The 27,270-nt window shown below is 46.7% G+C and overlaps 1 protein-coding gene and 1 long non-coding RNA gene across 2 annotated transcripts in view; both read left to right on the forward strand.

Annotated features, from left to right (window-relative positions):
* Nucleotides 1-193: 193 nt before the first annotated feature.
* The window catches only part of LOC120910483, a 102,283-nt gene continuing 75,206 nt past the window's right edge, over nt 194-27,270 (forward strand). The window contains exons 1-6 of the mRNA XM_040322240.1: nt 194-210; nt 380-498; nt 576-687; nt 1,975-3,497; nt 17,916-18,035; nt 21,704-21,806. Of these exons, the coding sequence (XP_040178174.1) occupies nt 633-687; nt 1,975-3,497; nt 17,916-18,035; nt 21,704-21,806 (1,801 nt within the window). The 5' untranslated portion in view covers nt 194-210; nt 380-498; nt 576-632. The remainder of the gene's footprint in view (nt 211-379; nt 499-575; nt 688-1,974; nt 3,498-17,915; nt 18,036-21,703; nt 21,807-27,270) is intronic.
* Nucleotides 17,542-18,161, forward strand: LOC120909403. Its single transcript, XR_005741257.1, has 3 exons — nt 17,542-17,553; nt 17,916-18,035; nt 18,122-18,161. It is a non-coding gene; the product is annotated as an uncharacterized LOC120909403 (long non-coding RNA).

A 27,270-nucleotide genomic window follows, 5' to 3' on the forward strand; every position in this document is an offset into this window, starting at 1 on the left:
GTGAGCGGTGCCGGGAATTCTGGGACATTATCCAGTAACAGACAAGGGATGTGTCTGGATGGTGACTGTATCATTGTGTGTGTCAGGTTCCTATAAGGTGTCAGGATGTCACTGTCTATTTCTCCATGGAGGAGTGGGAGTATATAGAAGGACACAAGGATCTCTACAAGGACGTCATGATGGAGAATCAGCCGCCCCTCACATCACCGGGTAAGAGGAGACTTTATTGTAAAGGAGAGAGCAGTACGGAGGGTCCACCTAGATCCCCCAACATCTGACCGCCCTTACGCGTTACGTCCAATCAAGCATTTATTGTCCCTTGTCTATTACGAGGTCTATAAGCAGTGCTTTGTATTCAGTCAGTGTGTGTTTCCTACAGATGGATCCAGTAATGGGAACCCACCAGAGAGATGTCCCTGTTCTCTGTATTCCCGGGACTCCACACAGGAACATCAGGAGATCCCTCAGGAGGATCAGCAGCTTCTAGAGGACTATTCTGTAAGTGAAACAAATGATCTTTCAGAAGTGATCATTTTAGATTTCTATTCATTTGAAATATTCCTTGTGTTCTCCAGGCTGTTGACCTTATTAAGGTTGAAGTAAAGGAAGAAGAAGAAGACGATGATTTGTATATGACGGGGGATGAGCTGCACACTGAGGAGGGAATCCCCCCAGAGATCAGCCCAGGTGAGTAGAAGAGAAGAGTCCCAGATCCTCCTTGTTCAGTCACTACAACAATATCATTGTCCCCGGTCAAACTCTACCTTTAGCCACCTTGAATGACAAACTCTGACAGGAGCCTTTTAAATATAAAATAAAGGTAAACCTTAAAAACGTATTTTTCTTTGCCGGCACAGTTGAGGGACGTTCCAAAATCTTCTTTTTTTTTTTTCAACACTTGGGTCAAAGTAATACTAAACACACAGGGCCAGATTCAGATACAATGGACTATCTATCCGCGGGCGTAAAGTATCTCAGATACGTTACGCCGCCGTAAATTAGGGCACAGGTGGTCATCAATCCTGTCCTCTGGGCCCACAACACTGCTCTGCAAAATCTCTAGCTGAATGGGGGACATGAACAGAAGGGGGAGATAGAGAGCAGCAGGATCAACCAGGTTTTTTGCAGAATACAGTTCATGAATCTCATAGTGACTGGGAAAGTATGAACAGAATGTAATACACAATTTATTGATAGTTTTATGTGATGTGGGTTTAGTGACACACTTAGGTAGATTCACAAAGAGTTAGGCCGGCTTATCCGTAGATAAGCCGACCTAACTCAGAATCTACGCCGACCTATTTTTAAGCGTATGCTCAAACAGAGATACGCTTAAACCTATCTAAGATAGGACGGCTTGCGCCGTAGATTGCAATATTTTGGATGGCCGCTAGGTGGCGCTTCCATCGCGGTCGGCGTACATTATGTAAATGAGTTTGTACGCCGATTCCCGAACGTACGCCTGGCCGCCGTTTCCGTAAGGCCTTAGGCAGCCTAAAGTTATTCCACCTATGAGGTGGAATAACAATGTTAAAGTATGGCCGCCGTTCCCGCCGCGAGGTTCGAATTTTTTACGTCGTTTGCGTAAGTCGTCCGCGAATCGGGAGTTGCGTCGTTTACGTCCACGTCAAAATCAATAGGCCCGTACGGCGTACTTGGCCGCAATGCGCACTGGGAAATGTAGGCGCCCGGCGCATGCGCAGTATCAAAAAAACGTCAAAAACATGAGGTCAAGCCTCATTACCATGAAACACGCCCCCCCCCCCCCATTTGAATTAGGCGCCCTTACGCCCGCTCGTTTTAGGCTATGCCACCGTATATTATCAGATAAGTAGATTGAGAATCACTACTAGCCTAGCTAATTTACGGCGACGTAGCCTAAACACATTAAGCTACGCCACCGTAACTTTACACTATTGTACCTGAATCTACCTATTTAAGTCCAAAAATCTCAAAACACTCTCGTTCCTACAGATGGGCCCGACTCCGGAACTACGTTTCCCTTTATCTATTCCGGCCTCAATTCGATTGATGACGAAATCGCCCAAAGTCCTCAAGCTGGAAGATTTCTGTCCCCGAGCTCTAATGCTTGGTGTCGCAATGCATCCAATCTTTTGAATTCCGTTGATCATTTCACCAGCGACTCCAGAGCACGTCAGAGTGGAATACTTGGCCAAGATGTGACCATTACCCCATCCAACTTTACCACCAGGTCTCACTATCCACCCAAACCATCCTTTTTCTTAAGCAACCTTACTGCGGACCCAAAAATGCTCCGAACTGGCCAAGAAGAGACCATCACCCATTCCAGGTGTAACATCAGGCATCATGGTTCAACCAGACAACTAAAGATCTCCAAGGAAGCGAAGAATGCTGCAGTTGAATCCATGACGAGCCAAATCGGCGAAGCTGCCGAAGAGGAGACCATTGTTCCCTCAGACTTCCACTGGAGTCATCAGATTTCGTCTAGACTAACCGACTCCTTGAAGGACATAGAACTTTTTTCCGACAACGCCAAAGAGCACCAGACATGTCTGGAGGCGGATCTTCCTGCCCCCCTGGGTAAAAAACGCTTTAAATGCGAGGAATGCGGTAAGTCATTAACCCGAAAGGAGAACTTGGTTTCTCACCAGCGCATTCACTCAGGAGAGAAACCTTTTTCGTGTGCCGAATGCGGCAAGGCGTTTAAGAAGAGCTCACACCTTTTAAAACATAGGCAGGTCCACACGGGGGAGAAGCCCTACTGCTGCTCTGAATGCGGCAAAAGCTTTGCCTGGAAGGGCGACTTCGTCGTCCACCAGCGTATTCACACCGGGCTGAAGCCATATGTCTGTACGGAGTGCGGGAAGGGGTTCTCCATCAAGTCGTATTTGGTGAAGCACCTGAGAACGCACACAGGAGAGCGTCCTTACGCGTGCTCTGATTGCGGGAAGTCCTTTGGTTCTCGGTCCAACGTCTTGCTACATCGGAAGGTCCATTCGGGGCAGAAGCCATTTACCTGTTCGGAGTGCGGCAAGAACTTCACCTGGAAGTCAGAGATGTTGAGCCACCAACGAGTTCACACCGGTGAGAAGCCCTATTCTTGCCCCGAGTGCGGAAAGAGTTTCTCCAGTCAGTCGTATTATACCAAGCACCTCAGAATCCACACCGGCGAAAAGCCTTACCCGTGCACAGAGTGCGGCAAGCGCTTCTACACTAGCTCCAACCTAACCATTCATCAGAGGAGTCACACGGGGCTGAAGCCGTACACCTGCGAGGACTGCGGACAGACTTTTACCTGGAAGGCTGACTTGGTGAAACATCGGAGGTGGCACACGGGCGAGAAGCCGTTCCAGTGTCCGGAGTGCAAGATAGGTTTTACCACAAAGTCCGAACTGAACGGCCATTGGAAAATCCATACAGGGGAAAAACCGTATTCCTGCGCGGAGTGTGGGAAGGCCTTCATCCAGATGGGCCGCCTCCTCAGGCACCAGCTGAAACATGCCAAGATTGAAGGATAAATGGACCTAGTGACCCAAACACGATATTCCACACGCTGTCTTCTTATAACTCCAATAGCAACATTTCACGTGCAGATGTCCTAGCCCCACCGGGAGACTTATTCCTCCGACAGCATTGTTTGGAAGGTATAATAAGCGTAAAATTTACAAGATCTATAAGACGTCTTTGTTGTAGCTGGTGGACGGATGTCCTAGATCAGGGGTCTCCAAACTTTCTAGGCAAAGGCCCAGGTTACTGTCCTCCAGACGTTGGGAGGGCGGGACTGTGGCCAGTGGAAGAAAAATCCCAGAAGTCAGTGGGAGTAAACAATGCCTTTTGACTTTCAGTGGGCATAAATAAATTGCATAGAAATGGAGCCCCATCATCCATGTCAGTTGGTGGAACAGTGCCCTGTCTTTGGTGTCAGTGGGAGGAATATTGCATCATCATTGGTGTCACTGGAAGGAATAGTGCCCCATATATGGTGTCCGTGGGAGGAATAGTGCCCCATATATGGTGTCAGTGGGAGGAATAGTGCCCCATATATGGTGTCAGTGGAAGGGATAGTGTCCCACCATTGGTGTCAGTGGAAGGGATAATGTCCCACCATTGGTGTCAGTGGAAGGGATAGTGTCCCACCATTGGTGTCAGTGGAAGGGATAGTGTCCCATCATTGGTGTCAGTGGAAGGGATAGTGACCCATCATTGGTGTCAGTGGAAGGCATAGTGACCCATCATTGGTGTTAGTGGAAGGGATAGTGACCCATCATTGGTGTCAGTGGAAGGAATAGTATCCCATCATTGGTATTGCTGGGAGAAAAATTGCAGTGTCAGATGGAGGAACAGTGCCTGTTTTTGGTGTCAGTGGGAGGAATAGTGCCCCTTCATTGGTGTCACTGGAAGGAATAGTGCCCCATATATGGTGTCAGTGGGATGAATAGTGACCCATCATTGGTGTCAGTGGAAGGGATAGTGACCCATCATTGGTGTGAGTGGAAGGGATAGTGTCCCATCATTGGTGTCAGTGGAAGGGATAGTGTCCCATCATTGGTGTCAGTGGAAGGGATAGTGTCCCATCATTGGTGTCAGTGGAAGGGATAGTGACCCATCATTGGTGTCAGATGAAGGGATAGTGGAAGGTATAGTGACCCATCATTGGTGTCAGATGAAGGGATAGTGTCCCATCATTGGTGTCAGTGGAAGGGATAGTGTCCCATCATTGGAGTCAGTGGAAGGGATAGTGTCCCATCATTGGTGTCAGTGGAAGGGATAGTGCCCCATCATTGGTTTCAGTGAGAGGAATAGTATCCCATCATTGGTATTGCTGGGAGAAAAATTGCAGTGTCAGATGGAGGAACAGTGCCTGTTTTTGGTATCCATGGGAGGAATAGTGCCCCATCCTTGGTGTCAGTGGGAGGAATAGTGCCCCATTGTTGGTATGAAAGGAATAAATTGTGCCTAATTGTTGGTGTCATTGGAAGGAATAGTACCCCATCTTTGGTGTCAGTGGGAGAAATGGTGCCCAAAGGACCGCAGTTTGGAGACCACTGTCCTAGACCTATCGAATGGGATTTAAGATTTCCAGCCTTGAGTTGTCGGTTTCATTGACCTGCCACAGTCATTATGAAGAGAAGTAACTCCTCCACTTGGGGTCATAATTTAATTCGCATTAGAAATCTCACAACACAAGATAAAGGGAAAGTCAATGGGCAACTTTAGCTATTTGTTCACACCGAGCTGAGCTTTAAGTTTTAGCGTAACCAACACTTTAAAGTCTCTAAATCTTTAGGTAATAGAAGGAAAGTATGAGCACTATGTGAAAATGTAATGGTATCATCTAGATTAAATCAGAAGTTCAACACATACATTACAATCTGAGTGTACAATCACCTTTAGCCCTGACAGCAACTGGGTAGAATAGGGGCCTGCCTGATCGGATTCGGATTGATTGAATAGATTAGATAAGTCCTCCCTTTTTATATAGTTTTGATAAATCGAAAGTTGATTGAACAGAGATTGTATTGTCACAATGTAATATGTTTGGTGGCAAGTCAGAAACCAATATGGTCTTACATGAGTTAGAAGATGGACTGACCTTCGCATGAGTCAGAGGCTTGACTGCCGCTCTTGTCAGTCAAAAGCCAAATTGGCCTGAATCGGAAGCTGGACTGGTCCTCATGTTCATCAGAATTCAAAGTGACCCACAAGGGAGTCATAAGCCGAACTGGCTCTTGTTTGAGTCAAATGGTCCTTACCTGGGTCAGAAGCCAGACTGAACCTCAAATTCGTCAGAGGCCAGAATGGCTGTTGTGGGGGTTAGAATCCGGTCTTCTACATAGGTCAGATGCCGGACTAACTCTTTCATGAGTCAGAGGCCATACTGGCCCTCACGTGAGTCATGAGCTGAACTGGTGGTTGGACTGTTTATGGCATTAAAAGCTGGACTGGCCCTTGTGGTTATCAGTAGTCAGATTGGTCCTCAAGGGAGTCAAAAGTTGGATTAGCCCCTGCATGAGTCAGAGGCCAGTCTGGCCCCTACATTAGCAGCTGAACTGGCCCTTAGAAACCAAATGGGCTCTCAAGTCAGAGCCAGATGAGCCCCTGCGTGAGCGAGAAGCCAGCCTGTCCCCCTGCGTGAGCGAGAAGCCAACCTGGCCCCCTGCGTGAGCGAGAAGCCAGCCTGGCCCCCTGCGTGAGCGAGAAGCCAGCCTGGCCCCCTGCGTGAGCGAGAAGCCATCCTGGCCCCATGCGTGAGCGAGAAGCCATCCTGGCCCCATGCGTGAGCGAGAAGCCATCCTGGCCCCATGTACAAATGAGAAGTCAAACTGGCCCCATGCTTGAGTGAGAAGTCGGACTGGCCCCATGCGCGAGTGAGAAGGCAGGCTGGGCCCCATGCGCGAGTGAGAAGGCAGGCTGGGCCCCATGCAGGAGCGAGAAGCCAGGCTGGGCCCCATGCAGGAGCGAGAAGCCAGGCTGGGCCCCATGCAGGAGCGAGAAGCCAGGCTTGGCCCCATGCAGGAGCGAGAAGCCAGGCTGGGCCCCATGCAGGAGCGAGAAGCCAGACTTGTCCTCGAATTAGAGGCCAAAAAGGCTTTTACGTAATTGAATGCTGGACCAGCTCTCATATATGTCGGAAGCCGGACTAACCCTTACCCTCAAGTCAAACTGGTCCTTGTGTAAGTCAGAAGACAAACTATCAGCTGTGTGAGTCATGAGCTGGATGAGGTTGGACCGGTCCTCATGTTAGAAGATGGAGTGGCCCTTACATTCTTCAGTAGCTCATTTGATCCTAAGTCAGTCAGAAGCCAGAATAATCAGAGTATCACAAAAACATTATAGATCTTTTTTTTAGAGCAGAGGCCCTAGAGAATAAAATGGTGGGTGTTGCAATTTGCTTATATCACACAGTATCTGCACAGCGTTTTTTCAAATCCTAAGTAAGTCAGAAGGCCCCCCCCCCCTGCGTAGATCAAAAGCTAAACTGACCCTCACGTTAGAAGTCAAACTAAAGGTAATGGGTGCCATAACGTGAAAGAAGTTACCAGTAATATAAGTCTGAGCCCAATAGAAGTCTTAGGCTTAGGTAGAAAAAAAAAATAGTAATGTCGGCAGTCACCCCCACATTTTTCCCCCCACCCCGATATAACAGCACTTAGTCCCTGAACAGGCTCTTGTTGTATAATCCTAAACTGAACGACGACAGTGGGCAGAGCTTAGTGTCGCAAACTACGGTGAACGGGAGTGAACCCCAACTGCTGTTAAGGAAAGAATCCAATGCACCTCCCTATATTATGTGAGATTTCAGTACTAGGCCCCAGGCGTCACTCCAATCAGAGAACAGGAGTTTGTGGGGGTCACTACATCATCTCTCTCACATATAGGAATGCATCGGGCTACTAAGGAAGGAGGTATTACAACATAGCTTCCAACCTTAGCCAGAAAAAGATATAACGAACATATTCAGTATTTAAGGGCGGAAGCCCATGTACAAGTAACAACATATGTCAAGCACGTAGCATATGAGAATACTGTATGAAATAGCAAATTACTTAAGAGAGACAACTTTAGCGTAACTGAGTTGAGAGTGTTAGGTAGATTCAAAAAGAATTAGGCCGGCTTATCAGTAGATAAGCCGACCTAACTCCGAATCTACGCCGGCGTTTGTTTAAGCGTATGCTCAAACAGAGATACGCTTAAACAAAGCTAAGATAGGCCGGCTTTCGCGGTTCTATCTTGGCTTGCAATGTTTCTGATGGCCGCTAGATGGCGCTTCCATTGCGGCCGGCGTAGATTATGTAAATGAGGGGATACGCCGATTCACGAACGTACGCCAGGCCTACGCCGTCGAATTACGTATTTTCCGTAAGGGATAGGCCGCCTAAAGTTAGAGCTATGCTCTAGTGGCCTAGCCAATGTTAAGTATGGCCGCCGTTCCCGCTGCGAAATTCGAATTTTTAACGTCGTTTGCATAAGTCGTCCGCGAATCGGGATTTACGTCGTTTACGTCCACGTCGAAATCAATAGGCCCGTACGGCGTACTTAGCCGCAATGCGCACTGGGAAATGTAGTCGCCCGGCGCATGTGCAATGTCAAAAAACGTGAGGTCAAGCCTCATTTCCATACAACACGACCCCCCTCCAACCAATTTGAATTAGGCGCCCTTACGCCCGCTCGTTTGAGGCTACGCCGCCGTAGATTAGCAGGTAAGTTGATTTAGAATCATTACTAGCCTAGCTAATTTACGGCGGTGTAGCCTAAACAGGCTAGGCTACGCCGACCTTAATTTTAGGCGCCCCTACGTGAATCTACCTATGTATGTCCCTTTTAAGATATTGCACAGCGGTCAGCTGAAGACACACCAATATAATCCCAAGCAGCAGGATAGCATTAAATAAGCCAATTTTAAATACAGTACTTGTAAAGGCGCCGGGTGATGACGTCATCGCGCAGTCGATTACACTCAGAATCTGGGAACACCTGGCCTAAATGTCTCAGATGGAGGATCGGTCAGAAAATAAGCAATTTGGGTGGCAGCCATGGACACCAGACTGAAAAATGTAGGATTGCCGTCCAGGAAGGGATTCATTGTAATTCGCTGTAGTGTCCCTTGAAGGGAGATAGGACCCATCCACTGTAGCTTCACTATTGTTACTAACATTGGGCATCAATGTACCATGTATATACTATTTATTTGTTTAGTGAAGGCAATATGTATTGAATAAAGTTATTAAGAAAACACAATTTTTTGGGGACTTTTACTAGTAGAAAAATATGTGAATTTTTTTTTAAGAAAAAGGAAGACAAAGAAAAGACGAAGGTAATTGCACTCTATTCCAACAACTGGAGACGTATCTCTATATTTAGCCCTACGAAATGATTTCTGTTTTTTCAGAAGACCCCAAAACCTTCACCAGGGCTCGACAAATCCCGGGCGCCATCTGGTGGTGAGCCGTTGGTATTACAAGTTAAGCATTACAAGTTAAACAGCAATTCTAATGTCATTTTACACTATTTTCACTTCCATCTTCTTCCCTCTAATTAGAACCCCCAAACATTATATATATTTTTTATCCTAACACCCTAGAGAATAAAATGGCGATCGTTGCAATACTTTCTGTCATGCCGTATTTGCGCAGCGGTCTTACAAGCGCACTTTTTTGGGAAAAATTACACTTTTTTTAATTAAAAAATAAGACAACAGTAAAGTTATCCCCATTTTTTTTAATATTATGAAAGATAATGTTACGCCGAGTAAATTCATACCCAACATGTCACGCTTCAAAATTGCGTCCGCTCGTGGAATGCTGACAAACTTTTACCCTTTAAAATCTTCATAGGCGACGTTTAAAAAAATCTACATGTTGCATGTTTTGAGTTACAGAGGAGGACTAGGGCTAGAATTATTGCTCTCGCTCTACCAATCGCAGTGATACCTCACATGTGTGGTTTGAACACCATTTACATATGCGGGCGCTGCTCACATATGTGTTCGCTTCTGCGCGCAAGCTCGTCGGGACGGGGCACGTTTTCTGGCTCCTAACTTTTTTAGCTGGCTCCTAGATTCCAAGCTAATTTGTCAACACCTGATTATAAATCTGGAGATATGGAACATGATATTACTTATTTGGGGAACCCTTCCCTCGGGACATGTCAACAACAATTATTTTAACAGTATTAAGTTGGTAAATTGCCATCTCTCTCCTGGTTCCAAGGGAGGAATGCAATCCTTTTGAATGCTAATTTATATGTCTTGCAAGGGTTATGGTGGCCCCCTGGCAGGTGACATGAGTTTTCCCCAGGGGTGGGGTCCAAGTGACCGTTGGCTTTACCAGAGCTCAAGGTGAAAATGGGCTGGAGGCCATAGTGGTCCTGTGTTTTTTTTTTACTGCAACTGTCACCAGGTCTTGGCTCACAGGATTGCTCCACCAAGCGGTAGAAAGAACAGAGAATGCTACGGTGTGGAGACTGAAGTACAGAATGGTAGACAAAAGAGTATTTGAGTCTTGGCAGTGGGCAGGCAGAAGAATAGTCAGGTCCAGGTAGGGGACTTGACAGGCAGAAGAGTATTCAGGTCCAGGCAGGGGACTTTTCAGGCAGAAGAGTGGTCGGGTCCAGGCAGGGGAATTGGCAGGCAGAAGAGTGGTCAGGTCCAGGCAGGGGACTTGGCAGGCAGAAGAGTAGTCAGGTCCAGGCAGGGGACTTGGCAGACAGAAGAGTAGTCAGGTCCAGGTAGGGAACTTGGCAGGCAGAAGAGTGGACAGTTCCAGACAGGGGACTTGGTAGGCACAGAAGATAAGTCAGGTCCGGGCAGGGGACTTGGTAGGCAGAAGAGTGGTCAGGTCCAGGCAGAGGTCTTGGCAGACAGAAGAGTAGTCAGGTCCAGGTAGGGGACTTGGTAGACAGAAAAGTAGTCAGGAAACTTGGAAGGCAGAAGAGTAGTCAGGTCCAAGTAGGGAATTTGGCAGGCAGAAGAGTAGTCAAGGTCCAGGCAGGAGACTTGTCAGGCAGAGAACTGGTCAGGTCCAGGCAGGGGACTTGTCAGGCAGAAGAGTAGTCTGGTCCAGGTAGGGAACTTGAAAGGCAGAAGAGTGGTCCGGTCCAGGTAGGGGACTTGGTAGGCAGAAAAGTAGTCAGATCCAGTCAGGAAACTTGGAAGGCAGAAGAGTAGTCTGGTCCAGGTAGGGAACTTGAAAGGCAGAAGAGTGGTCAGGTTCAGACAGGGGACTTGTCAGGCAGAAGAGTGGTCCAGTCCAGGCAGGGGACATTGCAAGCAGAAGAGTGGTCTGGTCCAGGCAGGGGACTTGGCAGGCTGAAGAGTGGTCCGGTCCAGGCAGGGGACATGGCAGGCAGAAGAGTGGTCCGGTCCAGGCAGGGGACATGGCAGGCAGAAGAGTGGTCGGGTCCAGGCAGGGGACTTGGCAGGCAGAAGAGTGGTCGGGTGCAGACAGGGGACTTGACAGGCAGAACAGTGGTCAGGTCCAGGTAGAGGTTTTGGCAGGCAGAAGAGTGGTCGGGTCCAGGCAGGGGACTTGGCAGGCAGAAGAGTGGTCGGGTGCAGACAGGGGACTTGACAGGCAGAACAGTGGTCAGGTCCAGGTAGAGGTCTTGGCAGGCAGAAGAGTAGTCAGGTCCAGTCAGGAAACTTGGAAGGCAGAAGAGTAGTCTGGTCCAGGTAGGGATTCTTGGAAGGCAGAATAGTGGTCGGGTCCAGGCAGGGGACTTGGTAGGCATAAGAGTAGTCAGGTCCAGTCAGGAAACTTGGCAGGCAGAGGAGTGGTCGGGTTCAGGCAAGGGGCACCTGGTAGGCAGAACAGTAGTCAGGTCCAGGCAGGGGAATTGACTCAGAAGAGTAGTCAGGTTCAGGCAAGGGAGGGAAGGGGAGAGACTGCACCAGGGGCTGATCTGTGTCAGACATTTGAAACTACACAGGCATCCGCATTTACATGAACGTGTCATCTTTGAGCTGCCATCTCATTCCAGGAAGTAGATGGTGACCCTGGATGATGCATGAGCAAAGATGGCCCGTCCTTCTGGAGAGAAAAGCAGATGAAGGCATTGCCAGGGGGAAGTACTGTGAGGGGTAACAAATACCAGGATCACTGACACATTACTTAGAATGTATAAACCTAACATGAGAAATATATCTGGTGACAGGTCCTCTTTGAGATGGATGCTGAGATAAAACAAAGAATGGCTGTGAGTTGAAGAGGAGCTTTATGGAAGCAAACACTAAGGTTTCCTCCTTCGTGCAATAGGCTGACAACGCTCCAGGGAAGGATCGCTCAAATCGCCTCATGTGAACGGCCCTCTGTAAACACCATAGGGGTGTTTGCGGCTCATTTGCTGTGATATTGACGTAAATTGGGGTATTTGGGAAGTGAGAAAACCCAGCTAAATGCAAGACTTTTTTTTTTTTGCAAAAGGGCAACTTTCCCTCACCAAAGATGGCCGCTGAGGACTCCAGTGGCAGATCATGTGATAGAGCTTTCAACACTAGAGGCCAAACAGCAGACACCAATTTTAGAGCTTCTGGCAGCAGTGTTGTAAGGGTCAGATCTCCTTTGGTCTTCAAGAAGATGGCCGTCACCAGAGTGCTGAGCGGTGCTCTTTAACCGAAAGCATGGGAATATTTCCTGCTGCAAGGGGGACACACACGATTACCCATCATCCCCTGCCGCCTCCTGGCCACTGCTGGTGACATCAAGTCCTGAAGCTCAGCTGCTGACTTCCTCCATCCAGAGGTGGGTGATCTCTCTATAGGGAGCATTGGGGGGCACAGCTGGGGGGGGTTATAGGTGGAGGGGTGTTGGGTGGAGGTCACTCCTAAGAAGGGTGACCCTCAGGTCCATCAGACGGATTACACCACAGATCTCGGGGTCACTGGCTCGGCACCGCAGAATTTCCACCGATTTGGTCACCTTTCACATTTATCTGTTGATTATTTTTTATATGTGGAACCGTTGATCCCACTTAAATATTAAAGTGGACCTGTCTTCAGATATATTTTTCATGTTAAAGCATATCTAAAGGCTCCTATATGGCAATCTAAACAAGTGCCAGATCCAGTTACTATGTGATGCTCAAGCCTCAAAAAGATATACAAATAATAATAATAAAAAAATAATTATTAATATATATATATATATTTTTTTTTTCTAAGGGAGTTTTTGTATATCTTTATATATATATATATATATATATATATATATATATATATATATATATATAATCAAACTTAAATCACATCCACAACAATACTAAATCTTAAAGTAAACCAAAAATTATTAAAATATTTAAACAAGTATTGCACATAAAAAAAAAAATATGTAATATACCTAAAACAAAAATAAAATCTTTAAGCTAGGACCAGTAATAATAATAAAAAAAAAACAATTAACTGAATATTTCTGGTCCTTTTTGTTTGTGTATTTTTTGTGATTATTTATATATATATTTATATATAATAAAAATAAGAGAGAGATCATTTTATGTATATATATATATATATATATATATATATATATATATGATACATAAAATGATCTCTCTCTCTCTTATTTTTTATATATATATTTTTGTGATTATTTATATATATATATATATATATATATATATATATATATATAAAAATAGGAGAGAGATCATTTTATGTGTATGTGTGTGTGTATATATATATATATATATATATATATATACATAAAATGATCTCTCTCTTATTTATTTATTTATATATATATATATATATATATATATATATATATATATATATATATATATATATATATATATATATATAAACAAAAATCAGAACAATACTAAATCTAAAAGTAAACTAAAATGATTAATTCTGGGCCTTACATGTATATGTACAGTTGTATGATTATTTATCTTCAATAAAATATTTTTGTTGGATTAAATTTTTTTTTTTTTTTTTATTTAAACAAGTATTGCACATGAAAAAAAAGGGAAACGTAATAATATACCTAAAAACAAAAATAAATCTACAAGCTAGAAAAAATATTCGAAGAGAATCTTGATGAGTATTTCGAGTTTTTATTGTATGTATAAAGATGAACGAAATTTTTTGCTGATCCATATTGTTGATTTTTTTAGCCAGCAGCTACAAATACTGCAGCTGCTGACTTTTAATTAAAGGACACTTACCTGTCCAGCGCGCCTGCGATGTCCGGAGCCGAGGCCGAGCAATTGCTTGTCTCTCGGCTGCCCCCCGCTGCCATCCTCCGGTGAGGGAATCAGGAAGTGAAGCGTTGCGGCTTCACTGCCCGGTTCCCTACTGTGCATGCGCGAGTCGCATCATTACTGGTCCCCGCTGTGTCTTGGGACCTGTGTGTTTGCCAGAAGACAGCGGGGGGTGACTCCCGCGGGACTCTAATCCCGGAAGTGGGTGCAAATACCCGTATTATACAGGTATCTGCACCCCCCTCCCCCTGAAAGGTGCCAAATGTGACACCAGAGGGGGGGAGGGTTCCGAAAAGCAGAGGTTCACTTTTTGTGTGGACCTCCGCTTTAACCACTTAAGGACCGCCTCCTGCACATTTACGTCGGCAGAATGGCACGGCTAGGGAACATGCACGTACTGGTACGTCCTCTTTAAGTGCCCAGCCGTGGGTCGCGGGCCCGCGACCCCTTCCGAAACTCCGTGGCCGCAGGACCTGCAGACCCGATCGCCGCTGGAGTCCCGCAATCGGTCCCCGGGGCTGAAGAATGGGGAGAGCCGTGTGTAAACACACCTTCCCCGTTCTTCACTGTGGCGCTGTCATTGATCGTGTGTTCCCTTTTATAGGGAAAAACAATCAATGACGTCACACCTACAGCCACACCCCCCTACAGTTAGAAACACAAATGAGGTCACACTTAACCCCTTCAGCGCCCCCTTGTGGTTAACTCCCAAACTGCAATTGTCATTTTCACAGTAAACTTTTTAATGCATTTTTTGCTGTGAAAATGACAATGGTCCCAAAAATGTGTCAAAATTGTCCGAAGTGTCCGCCATAATGTCGCAGTCACGAAAAAAAACGCTGATCGCCACCATTAGTAGTAAAAAAAAAAAAAAATAATAAAAATGCAATAAAACTATCCCCTATTTTGTAAACGCTATAAATTTTGCGCAAACCAATCGATAAACGCTTATTGAGATTTTTTTTTACCAAAAATAGGTAGAAGAATACGTATCGGCCTAAACTGAGGAAAAAACTTTTTTTTGTATATATTTTTGGGGGATATTTATTACAGCAAAAAGTTAAAAATAGTGATTTTTTTCAAAATTGTCGCTCTATTTTTGTTTATAGCGCAAAAAATAAAAACCTCAGAGGTGATCAAATACCACCAAAAGAAAGCTCTATTTGTGGGGAAAAAAGGACGCCAATTTTGTTTGGGAGCCACGTCGCACGACCGCGCAATTGTCAATTAAAGCGACGCAGTGCCGAATCGCAAAAACTGGCCGGGTCCTTTACCTGCCTAAAGGTCCGGGTCTTAAGTGGTTAAGGTGGAAAAAAACACCTGGCCATGAGTCCGGACGTTGATTTGCTAGATTGGATGTATTGATAGCAGCGCATCCATTGGCTCGCGCTGCTGTCAATCACATCCAATGGCGCGGCACGCCGGGGGGCGGGGCCGAGTGATACAGTCAGCAGCTATGGCCACGCCCACAAGCTAACCCCCTCGGGAGAGGGCTTTTCATGAAGGGGGGGGTTAGCTCTTGCGGGGAGGAGCCGAGACAGCCGCCGAGGGACCCCAGAAGAGAACTATAATAAGCACGTCCTCTACTGGCCATCAGTATGTGGGGAAGAGTGCTTAGTATTACTACTGAGATGCCCCTAGGCCGGTAATACATTATACATTCTCTTGTACAATTTTCATTTCGATTTACCAAAACTATAAAATATGAGGCCAATCCTAAACATTTTCAATTTGTATGCAATCAGGCAGTCCCTTAACCGCTTGCCGTCTGCCTCACGTACATATACATCGGCAGAATGGCACGGGCAGGAAAAGCACCGTACAGGTACGTTGGTTTGAATCTGCTGCCTACCGGACGAGCGCGCTTTCGCCGCTAGCTCCGAGACCGTGCCCACGGACTCAATGTCTGCCGGTGTCACGAAGCTGCAGAACATTTCCCTGCTCTGCCTTGTGACAGGACAGTGATCTTCCGCTCCCTGTGATCAGGAGCAGTGATCAGTGTCGTGTCGCTGGTCGCTCAGCCCCCACACAGTTAGAATCACTCCCTAGGACACACTTAAAGTGGAGGCTCACCCGGAAATGTAAATTTTTAACATTAGATTGAGGCTCATTTTGTCTAGGGGAATCGGCTAGTTTTTTTAAAATCGAAGCAGTACTTACCGTTTTAGAGAGCGATCTTCTCCGCCGCTTCTAGGTATGGGCTGCGGGACTGGGCGTTCCTATTTTGATTGACAGTCTTCCGACGGTCGCATACATCGCGTCACAATTTTCCGAAAGTAGCCGAACGTCGGTGCGCAGGCGCAGTATAGAGCCGCACCGACGTTCGGCTTCTTTCGGCTACTCGTGACGCAATGGATGCGACTGTCGGAAGACTATCAATCAAAATAGGAACGCCCAGTCCCGAAGACCCATACCCGGAAGCGGCGGGGAAGATCTCTCTCTAAAACGGTAAGTACTGCTTCGATTTTAAAAAAAACTACCCGATTCCCCTAGACAAAATGAGCATCAATCTAAGGCTAAACATTTTTTTTAGGGTGAACTCCCGCTTTAACCCCTTCCTCGCCCCCTAGTGGTTAACCCCTTCACTGCCAGTGTCATTTACACAGCAATCAGTGCATTTTTATAGCACCCATCGCTGTATAAATGACAATGGTCCCAAAATAGTGTCAAAAGTGTCCGACATGTCCCTCGCAATATCACAGTCACGATAAAAATCGCTGCTCGCCGCCATTACTAGTAAAAAAAAATAATAATAATAAAAATGCCATAAAACTATCCCCTATTTTGTAGACCCTATAACTTATGTGCAAACCAATAAATATACGCTTATTGCGTATTTTTTTTTTTAAAACAAAAATATGTAGAAGAATACGTATCGACCTAAACTAAGGATTATATATATATATATATATATATATATATATATATATATATATTTATTTTTTTTGGGGGGGGGGGATATTTATTATAGCAAAAAGTAAAACATTTTGCATTTTTTTTCAAAATTGACGCTCTTTTTTTGTTTATAGCGCAAAAAATAGAAACCGCAGAGGGGATCAAATACCACCAAAAGAAAGCTCTATTTGTCTGGGAAAAAAAGGACGTCATTTGTTTTTGGGTGCCCCGTCGCACGACCGCGCAATTCTCAGGTAAAGAGGCGCAGTGCTGAAAGGCAAAAAAACAGCCTGGTCATTGGGCAGCCAATTCTTCCGGGGCTGAAGTGCTTAAACTACATAGTTGAAGGTAAATCTAATGGAAATTGAATAGGAAAGTATAATGTATGGCCAGCTTTAGTTTTGCTGGGGTCCAGGCAGTGGGATCAGGGAAAGGGGCGTGGATGGTTTGTCTGAATCGAACATTAAGACTACAAACTACTTCCCTCCCCAGAATTCCACCATCAGCACCTGAGCCAATGACCTGATCCTGCAGTATGGACGAGGACAAGAGAAGCATAAATGAGAGAATCATTAAACTCACCTTGAAGATTCTCTACCTGCTGACCGGAGAGGTGAGGAGGATTCTGGGAGGTCACATGACATCACTCTTATCTCTATTAATAAAACACAGACCTGACCGGAGAGGTGAGGAGGATTCTGAGAGGTCACATGACATCCCTCTTATCTCTATTAATAAAACACAGACCTGACCGGAGAGGTGAGGAGGATTCTGGGAGGTCACATGACATCACTCTTATCTCTATTAATAAAACACAGACCTGACCGGAGAGGTGAGGAGGATTCTGGGAGGTCACATGACATCACACTTATCTCTATTAATAAAACACAGACCTGACCGGAGAGGTGAGGAGGATTCTGAGAGGTCACATGACATCACTCTTATCTCTATTAATAAAATACAGACCTGACCGGAGAGGTGAGGAGGATTCTGGGAGGTCACATGACATCACTCTTATCTCTATTAATAAAATACAGACCTGACCGGAGAGGTGAGGAGGATTCTGGGAGGTCACATGACATCACACTTATCTCTATTAATAAAACACAGACCTGACCGGAGAGGTGAGGAGGATTCTGGGAGGTCACATGACATCACTCTTATCTCTATTAATAAAACACAGACCTGACCGGAGAGGTGAGGAGGATTCTGGGAGGTCACATGACATCACACTTATCTCTATTAATAAAACACAGACCTGACCAGAGAGGTGAGGAGGATTCTGAGATAGTTGGCCATGCTTCTGTGTGATATTTATTCTATTTCATTACCTTACGTAGAATTATGGACCCATACATAAGTCTGGTGATGCCCAACCTCCATCCCTGACACCCGAGAGATCCGATGACAAGAAAATTTTGGAAGTCACCAATGAGATCATAGAGCTGCTGACAGGAGAGGTGAGCGGTGCTGGGAATTCTGGGACATTATCCAGTAACAGACAAGGGATGTGTCTGGATGGTGACTGTATCATTGTGTGTGTCAGGTTCCTATAAGGTGTCAGGATGTCACTGTCTATTTCTCCATGGAGGAGTGGGAGTATTTAGAAGGACACAAGGATCTCTACAAGGACATCATGATGGAGAATCAGCCGCCCCTCACATCACCGGGTAAGAGGAGGCTTTATTGTAAAGGAGAGAGCAGTACAGAGGCTCCACCTAGATCCCCCATCATCTGACTCAATGATCTGACCGCCCTTACGCGTTACGTCCGATCAAGCATTTACTGAACCTTGTTTATTAGGAGGTCTATAAGCAGTGCTTTGTGTTCAGTCAGTGTGTGTTTCCTACAGATGGATCCAGTAATGGGAACCCACCAGAGAGAAGTCCCCGTCCTCTGTATTCCCGGGATTCCACACAGGAAGATCAGGAGATCCCTCAGGAGGATCACAACACCTCCAACGACTATCTGGTAATGGAAACTCATTATGCTCAATCCTTTATTCTATTAACTACTTCAGCCCCGGAGAATTTAGCTGCCCAATGACCGGGCCATTTTTTGCAATCCGGCGCTTTAACTGACAATTGCGCAGTCGTGCGACGTGGCTCCCAAACAAAATTGACGTCCTTTTTCCCCCACAAATAGAGCTTTCTTTTGGTGGTATTTGATCACCTCTGCGGTTTTTATTTTTTGCGCTATAAATTAAAAAAATAGAGCGACAATTTTGAAACAAAAAGCAATATTTTTTACTATAATAAATATCCCCCAAAAATATATAAAAAAACGATTTTTCCACAGTTTAGCCCGATACGTATTCTTCTACCTATTTTTGGTAAAAAGAAAATCGCAATAAGCGTATATTGATTAGTTTGCGCAAAAGTTATACCGTCTACAAAATAGGGGATAGTTTTATGGCATTTTTTTTTATTAGAAATGGCGGCGATCTGCAATTTTTATCATGACTGCGACATTAGGGCGAACACATCGGACACTATTTTGTCATTTATACAGCGATCAGTGCTATAAAAATGCACTGATTACTGTGTAAATGACACTGGCGGGGAAGGGGGTGAGTGAGTAACTCGAATAGCGCTACAAATGCGAACTAAATCGCCTCAAGGCGCTTGTTTCCACCCAGTGTCGTCCTGATCCTTCAGAAGAGGTGGGTCTTAAGGGCCAGATTCACAGATATCTGCGGCGGCGTAACGTATCCCCTTTACGTTACACGCCGCAAGTTTTCAGCGCAAGTGCCTGATTCACCAAGCACTTGCGTGTAAACTTACGGCGGTGTAACGTAAAGCCGTCCGGCGCAAGCCCACCTAATTCAAATGGGGCGTGTACCATTTAAATTAGGCGCGTTCCCACGCCGAACGTTCTGCGCATGCTCCGTGTGAAAATTTCCCGACGTGCTTTGCGCGAAATTACGGCTCCCCGATGTATTTTTTGAACGGCGACGTGCGTTACGTCGTTTCGTATTCCCAGACGTCTTACGCAAAAAAAAAAATTTGAAATTCGACGCGGGAACGACGGCCATACTTTAACGTGGCTGTTCTAAATGTAAGCCATGAAAAAGCAGGCCTAAGTTTGCGACGGGAAAAACCAACTAGCGACGACGTAAGAGATTGCGACGAACGCGCGTATCTTCGTTGATCGCCGTAATCAGCTAATTTGCATACCCGACGCTGGAAAACGACGCAAACTCCACCCAGCGGCCGCCGGAAAATTACACCTAGGATCCGAAAGCGTACAAAGCCGTACGCCTGTCGGATCTTAGCCAAAAGCCGTTGTATCTTTTTTGTGAATTACAAATAAAGATACGACGCGGCAAATTTGAAAATACGCCGGAGTATCAGTAGCCGGCGTATTTCCTCTGTGAATCTGGCCCTAAGTTTTTTCCTGAAGGCTCGATTGGTTTTCTTCCATGCGGATGTTTGTGGGTAGAGCGTTCCATAGCCGTGGTCCTTGGACTGCCAATCTTCGTTCTCCCTTTGATTCGTAGCGGGACTTGGGGATGTGGAGGAGGTTTTGGTTAGTTGATCGTATTGAGGAGCGATTCCTTGTGGGTGAGAGAGAGGGTCTTGAATGTGACCCTATCCTTTACGGCTAGCCAATGAAGGGTCCTCAGGGACGGGGTGATGGGTTCCCAGTGTTTTTGCCCTGTTACCAGCCTTGCTGCCGTGTTCTGGACGACTTGTAGGTGCAAAATCTGGTATTTAGGTAGTCCTATGTAGAGGGAGTTTGTGTAGTCGAGTCGGGAATCGATGATTCTTCCAACTACTACTGCTGTATCCTCTTCTGGGATGAAGGGGACGAGTCTACGCAGCAGGCCGGAGGAGATGGTGCGATCCGCTGACTACTGATCCTATTTGTGCATCCCTCAACATCTCCGAGTCAAAGATGACTCCGAGGCTTTTGACTTTGGTGCTCGGGGTGATGGTCTGTCCAAGGATGGTGGGTGGTGTCCATGAAGTCTTAGCTTTTGTCTTTCGGTTCGCGTGGAGGAGAAGAAGTTCTGTTTTGGATCCATTGAGTTTGAGGGAGTCATCCAATCATCGATCAATGTGAGGCATTTTTCTTGTTCCGTGATATTGGCCTTTTTTTCCGGTGAAGCGATAATAGAGTTGAGTGTCGTGAGCGTATGAGCAGTAACACAGGTCCTGTTTGCTGATGGTTTTGAGGAGTGGGCGGAGGTAGATGTTGAAGAGCATGGATGACAGGTGTGATCCTTGAGGGACTCTGCAAGAAATTGCGCGACCACTAGGGGGCGAGGAAGGGGTTAAAAGTGTCTTAGGGAGTGATTCTAACTGTGTGGGGGCTGGGCTACATGTGACACAACATTGATCACTGCTCCCGATGACAGGGAGCAGAAGATCTTTGACCTGTCACTAGGCAGAACAGGGATGTGCCTTGTTTACATAGGCATCTCCCCTGTTCTGCAGCTCCGGGACACGATTGCGAGGCTGGGCTACATGTGACACGACAGTGATAACTACTCCCGACAGGGCCGATCCTAGGGTCACAGGCGCCTGGGTGCAGAAATATTTCTGGCGCCCCCACATGGGCGTGGTCATTTTACTAACGCCTCCCCTTTACAAATGTTTCTATGGCAATGACTCAACCACAGAGATGCTCCCCCCACAAAGTCTTCATTACCCTGGGATCCTTACATGATCTCTTAACAATAAACAAAATACAGGAAGAGAAGCAGAGTACTTTATTGGGACCTGGAGGGGGAGCCTCTGTGATGGACACAGAGAGGGCTTCTGTTAGAGAGTCTGTTAGATGTTCGGCGCCCCCACCTCTGCAGGCGCCTGGGTGCAATGCACCCTGTGCACCCTGCCTAGGATCGGCCCTGACTCCCGATCACAGAGAGCAGAAGATCTGTGTCCTGTCACTATACAGAACAGGGAGATGCCTTGTTTACATAGCTCCGTGACACGATCGTGGAACACCGGCGGACATCGAGTCCGCACGGCGGGCTTTTCAAAGTAACGCACGGATACGTTGCTTTGCCAAGCCAAGCCATATTGCCGAGGTATAAACGCGTGAAGCTGTCGGCAAGTGGTTAAATATTGTTGCTTATTTATCTAGCTAAAATATGAATTGATGTTCATTACTTTGTCTTTAGGAGGAGGATCTAAACATCGTGTTTCTGGAAGTTGATCACCACGATACGGAGGAAGCCGATTATAAAATCAAAGAGGAGGATGTTCCTGTGGAGATCAGCACAGGTGAGGAAAAAACACTTCGGCCTAAATTCACATAGGGCGGCTTTACGTTGCGCGGGCGTATCGTATCTTATTTACGCTACGCCGCCGCTACTTAGAGAGGCAAGTGCTGTATTCACAAAGCACTTGCGTCCTAAGTTACGGCGGCGTAGCGTAAATCGGCCGGCATAAGCGCGCGTAATTCAAAGTAGGCAGGTCGTGGGCGTGTTGTATTTAAATGAAGCGTGACCCCATGTGGATGCATAGCCGAACGAATGGCGCATGCGCGCATATGCTCAGTATCACGTCGTATTTACGCCCAAAGATACGCCGGCTCAATGAAAGTAACCTACGCACAGCCCCATTCACGTACGACTTACGTAAAACGACGTAAAAAGATACGCTTGTTCCGACGTCCATACCTTGCATGGGCTGCGCCACCTAGAGACCAGCTTTATCTTTACGCCGGCGTATATCTTACGTAAATGGCGTAACTAATTGCGACAGGCCTACGTACGTTCGTGAATCGGCGCATCTTGCTCATTTACATATTCGATGCGGAAATCAACGGAAGCGCCACCTAGCGGCCAGCGTAAATATGCACCCCAAGATACGACGGCGTAGGAGACTTACGCCGCTTGTATCTTGGCCAAATCTATGCGTAACTGATTCTATGAATCAGGCGCATAGATACGACGGCAGCCATTCGGACTTACGACGGCGTATCTGGAGATACGCCGTCGTAAGTCTTTGAGAATCTGGGCCTTAATCTAGAGAGGAGTCCCGGATCCTCCTTGTTCAGTCACTACATCAATCTCTTCTTCTCCCCCCTCCGCCTGCGGGTATGTTATTAATTGGGGACTAAACAAAGGTTTGTGGTTGGTATTGGCGCCTAGGGTGATGATTTGGTGAGGTAGCTGCCCCTTTAAGATTGACTGATTTGGTGGTAAACAAGGGTAAGGTGTTGGCCCTATAAATCATCATAAAGTGTTCAACATATATACCAATGCAAGTAAAACGTGTAAATTGCAAAAGTGACAATCCCAACACCATAAATGAATGTATAGATTCTTCTGGTTTAATATGTCTTCAAATAAATGCTTCACCGCGAGTGCTCTTGAGGTAGATGGCAACTCCCCAAAGGTGTTTTACCACTTTTTGGGTAGGTCAAAATGTGCTTTCTTGAATAGGACAGAAGGATCCTGGATAGAGGCCAGTGGCGTCCCTAGGGTTGGTGTCACCTGGTGCGGTAAAACATGGTGTCAACCCCCCCCCCCCCCCCGGACTAAGTAGGCTAGTGTATCGGTGTGGCTCAACCTACAACAATGGATGGAGCCGGGATGGGTTTGGGGGGAGGGGGGTGGAGCTGGGATGGGATGAGGGTGGTGGATAGAGCCAGAATGGGATTGGATTGGGGAATGGATGTGCCAGAATGGGATCGGGAAATGGATGTGCCAAAAAGGGATCGGGGAGATGGATGAAGCCAGGATAGAATCAGGGGAATGGATGGAGCTGGGATGGGGTGGTAGGTGGAGCCGGGATGGGATCAGGGTGATGGATGGAGCCCAGATGGGATCAGGGTGGTGGATGGAGCCCGGATGGGATGAGGGTGGTGAATGGAGCCCGGATGGGATCGGGGTGGTAATGGGGGAGGCGGGTGCAGCCAGTGGGAGAGAGATATGATTGCAGCATGTGGGAGGTCGGACCCCGGGCACCCTCTGTCTCACTCCTTCTTCCCCCACTCTCCCTGCACCACGCGTGCAGCTGAGGAGATCCCGGAAGGGAAGGAGGGAGCAATAGAGACTATGCCAGTCAGACCGGTCTGAGTCTGGTTTCACCCTCTGGCGGGTGTCACCCGGGTGCGGGCCGCACCCCCCACACCCCCAAAGCAACGCCACTGATAGAGGCCTTTTGGCTAAGATCATGTGTAGAATCTGTTCTTATCAGTTGCCAGAGGAGGTGCTGTGCTACTCCCAACGGGGAGAGCTAGACAAATCTGATGGTGTAATTGCATCTGGAAGGGTGGTTTCAGCAGAGTGTACATCGTGCCGCCCGACAGATACTGGGGGCTGATTAATGGTTGAGTCTGAGTCGCCCGGAAGGGTGCTCCTGGTGAGGATGGGTGGCTGCATTTGGTCTGGCCGAAGGGTCAGGTTATCCCGGCCTTCTGGCTAGGACGCTGTACCTGTCAGTGTCCGGTGGAAGAGCTGGCGTCGCCCTGGAGACGGGGTGTTGCTATGCAAATCCACTGGTCCATTATGGGGTCCTGGAAAGGTTAGTATTGGTGTCTGGCAAACACAGTCCCCCCTTGCTCCGCTGAGAAAACACTGGAAGAGCTCAATGTCTGGCAGGTGTGGAGGGCCGCACTGGTCCGGCTGAGGGTCGGGCTTGGGAAAAGAAAGCCCATGGTGTATGTGCCCCTGGAGTGGCAGTCCAGGGGTGCCGCTCCACATTTCACAATGGCACCCTAGCACTTTCTCCACTCCCCTTTTCCCCACTTTTATGTTGTTTGTTGTGTCCATCACTTTTATGTTTATTTATTTTTTGGTTGTTGGGTATGTACACGTTTCATGTTTCATTAGTAGGGTGTAGGTCCTCGGGCCAGCCCTGAACGTCTTTGGAGGGGGTGGACATGGCCTTCTGGCTTGGTTCGCTTGCTCTCATGGGTTCTCCCTTCGCGGGAGCCCCACCTAGTACTTAGGTGGGTCTGTTTCGGCAGTCTTCCCAGAGAACGGGGTCCGTCTGGTTTCTGCCAGGTGGACCAGTGAAGTACCCTAGTCCCTGTCTGAAGCCAAACCCCCCGCGGCATCAGGGCAAAGGCACCTTTTTTTTTCGCACCCGGTGGAGTTTTTGGAGTGTCTTGACACACAACGGCCTTTAAAAAATAAAAAAAGTAGGATCCTGGATAGAATATCTCTCCACTGTGTGGCCCCCTCCGTCTAAAAGCCAAGGATTGGAAACAGACTCCACCAGGAACACAAAAGAGAGATCTTATTGTGTAGTACGTTTTATAAATAAAACAAAAACAAAAATTCCCGGCACCAAAGTGTCCACAACATGTGCGGATCAATATATCAGTCTCGCGGCGGCGTGCGATCCATGCCTTGCTCTGGATAAACAATTCTATATGATGTCACATATTTGAAGACATATCAAACCAAAAGAATCTATACATTCATTTATGGTGTTGGGATTGTCTATTTTGGACTTTATTAAGTTTGTGATTTACACGTTTTACTTGCATTGGTATGTATGTTGAACACTTTATATCCGATGATTTATAGTGCCAACACCTTTACCCTTGTTTACCACCAATCCAGTTTATCTTAAAGGGGCAGCTACCTGGGTTTATTTTTGTTTGGGGGAGGTGGCAAACAACCAATTCCCCCCCTCCCCTGCAGCAAATCTACCCCCCCCCTCCGCTGGTTGGTCCACTGGCACTTATACCATCTAGGCATCGGGCATGTGAGGAGCAGCAGGGTGGGGATCGGGCATCTGAGAAGCGGCGGTGGGGATCGGGCATCCAGGCATCGGCCAGCAGCTCTTCTACTCGCTTCCTCTGTGTGCGTCTCCTCCCCTCCTCCTAGGCGTCCAATAGGATCGCCTGTCCTTTCAGCCAATTGGGTGACAGGTATCAGACCCGCTTCCCGATTGGCTGGGAAGAGGATCAGTGTTGCAACAGCGAATTCATGCGCCCGGTGCCCTGATTCGGCACTGCGCTGCTTTAACTGACAATTGCGCGGTCTTGCGTTGTGGTACCCAAACAAAATTGACGTCCTTTTTTCCCCACAAATAGAACTTTCCTTTGGTGGTATTTGATCACCTCTGCGGTTTAATTTTTTTTTGCGCTATAAACAAAAAAGGTGAAAGTTTAGGCTGATAGATATTCTTCTACTTATTTTTGTTAAAAAACAAACCGCAATAAGCGTATATTGATTGGTTTGCACAAAAGTTATAGCGTCTAGGAAAGATGTATGGCATTTTTATTATTATTATTATTTTTTTACTAGTAAAGACGGGGATTTTTATTGGGACTGCGACATTATGGCAGACCAGACACATCGGACACTTTTGACACTATTTTGGGACCAATGCTATCTATACAGTGATCAGTGCTATAAAAATGCACCGATTACTGTGTAAATGTCACTGGCGGGGAAGGGGATAACACTAGGGGACAATGAAGGGGTTAAGTGTGTCCTAGGGAGTGATTCTAACTGTGGGGGCGGGGGGGGGGGGGTAGTCTACCACTGACATGACTGCGATCACTGCTCCTGATCACAGGGAACAGTAGATCCCTGTCATGTCACTAGGCAGAACAGGGAAATGCCTTGTTTACATAGGCATCTCCCTGTTCTGCCTCTCGGTTTCACGATCGAGTTTGTGGGACTCGTGGGCACGCTTCCACGGTTGGGCGCGCATGCCGTCTGCGGTAAATTCAAGGGGACGTACAGGTACGCCCATTTGCCTGTACGAGCCCTTCTGCCGACGTACCTCTGTGTGCGCTGGTCAGCAGGCGATTAAGGTCATTGGGCGAAAGTGATTTTTGATGTCGCTTCCGTCATTGAGTCCAGTGGGTGACCATCATTCCCTCACTTTCCAGCCTTCTGGGGGAAAAAGGACCGGATCGTCTCCGCTGCTACTGGCGGGTCCGCCGCCGACAAAAGTGATCTTGCGGTTAATCCGCTGCATAGACTACTTTTATACTAAAGAGGACCGCCCGCCGTTTAAAAATATACCGGGGTTATGGCAGCTATCTGCTGCTATAACCCCGGTATTCTACGGCAAAGTACCGACGTACAATGACGACGGTTTGGAGGAAGAAGTTAAAGAAACTTTTTTTTGCTTGTCAATTTGTTTTAACTGACATCGTATGCAGATGAAAACTCATCACTTTGATCTGCAGATGAATGAAAGAATGGATACAAAAGAAACAATGTTACTTTGTAGCTCTTTATCTTTGCGTATGTGCACTGTGTCAGACAGTCCAGTTTTTTTTACAGCTGTATTTACGTTGAATCTGTTTTATTAAGTTTCAAACATTCTTAAACAATAATGAATAAACACAGGCAGGGAATAACATCTATTGTATTTAAACAGCAAGTCCTGGCTGTCATTTTTACAGCAGGGAATTGCTGGAAAGTGTGAAAGGAGGAGGACAGTGTACCTCGATATGTTGGGTTTTTTTTTTTGTGTAGCACGCACAGTATCTACAATTGGCTTAGGGTTTTGATGTGTTTTGTAAATTCGTTTGCTTACATTTAACGTTTGAATACAGTTTGCTGTAGTTTGAGTTTTTTATTTTTTTTAGGGTAAGAGAGACGGGCAGAGTAGGAAGGCAGAAAAATGAGAAGAAAGGAGGAATGAAAGGCAGGGGTGTGACAAGAGCAGAATGATAAGGAAAATAATGATGTTGGAAGGGCAAAGGAAGAAGCAGGAGGGGGAGAGCAAGGGACTGACGAGAAGAGAGGAATGATGAGGAAAGAAA

Source organism: Rana temporaria, chromosome 8 (genome assembly GCF_905171775.1).
Source record: "Rana temporaria chromosome 8, aRanTem1.1, whole genome shotgun sequence".
Classification (NCBI taxonomy): Eukaryota; Metazoa; Chordata; class Amphibia; order Anura; family Ranidae; genus Rana; species Rana temporaria.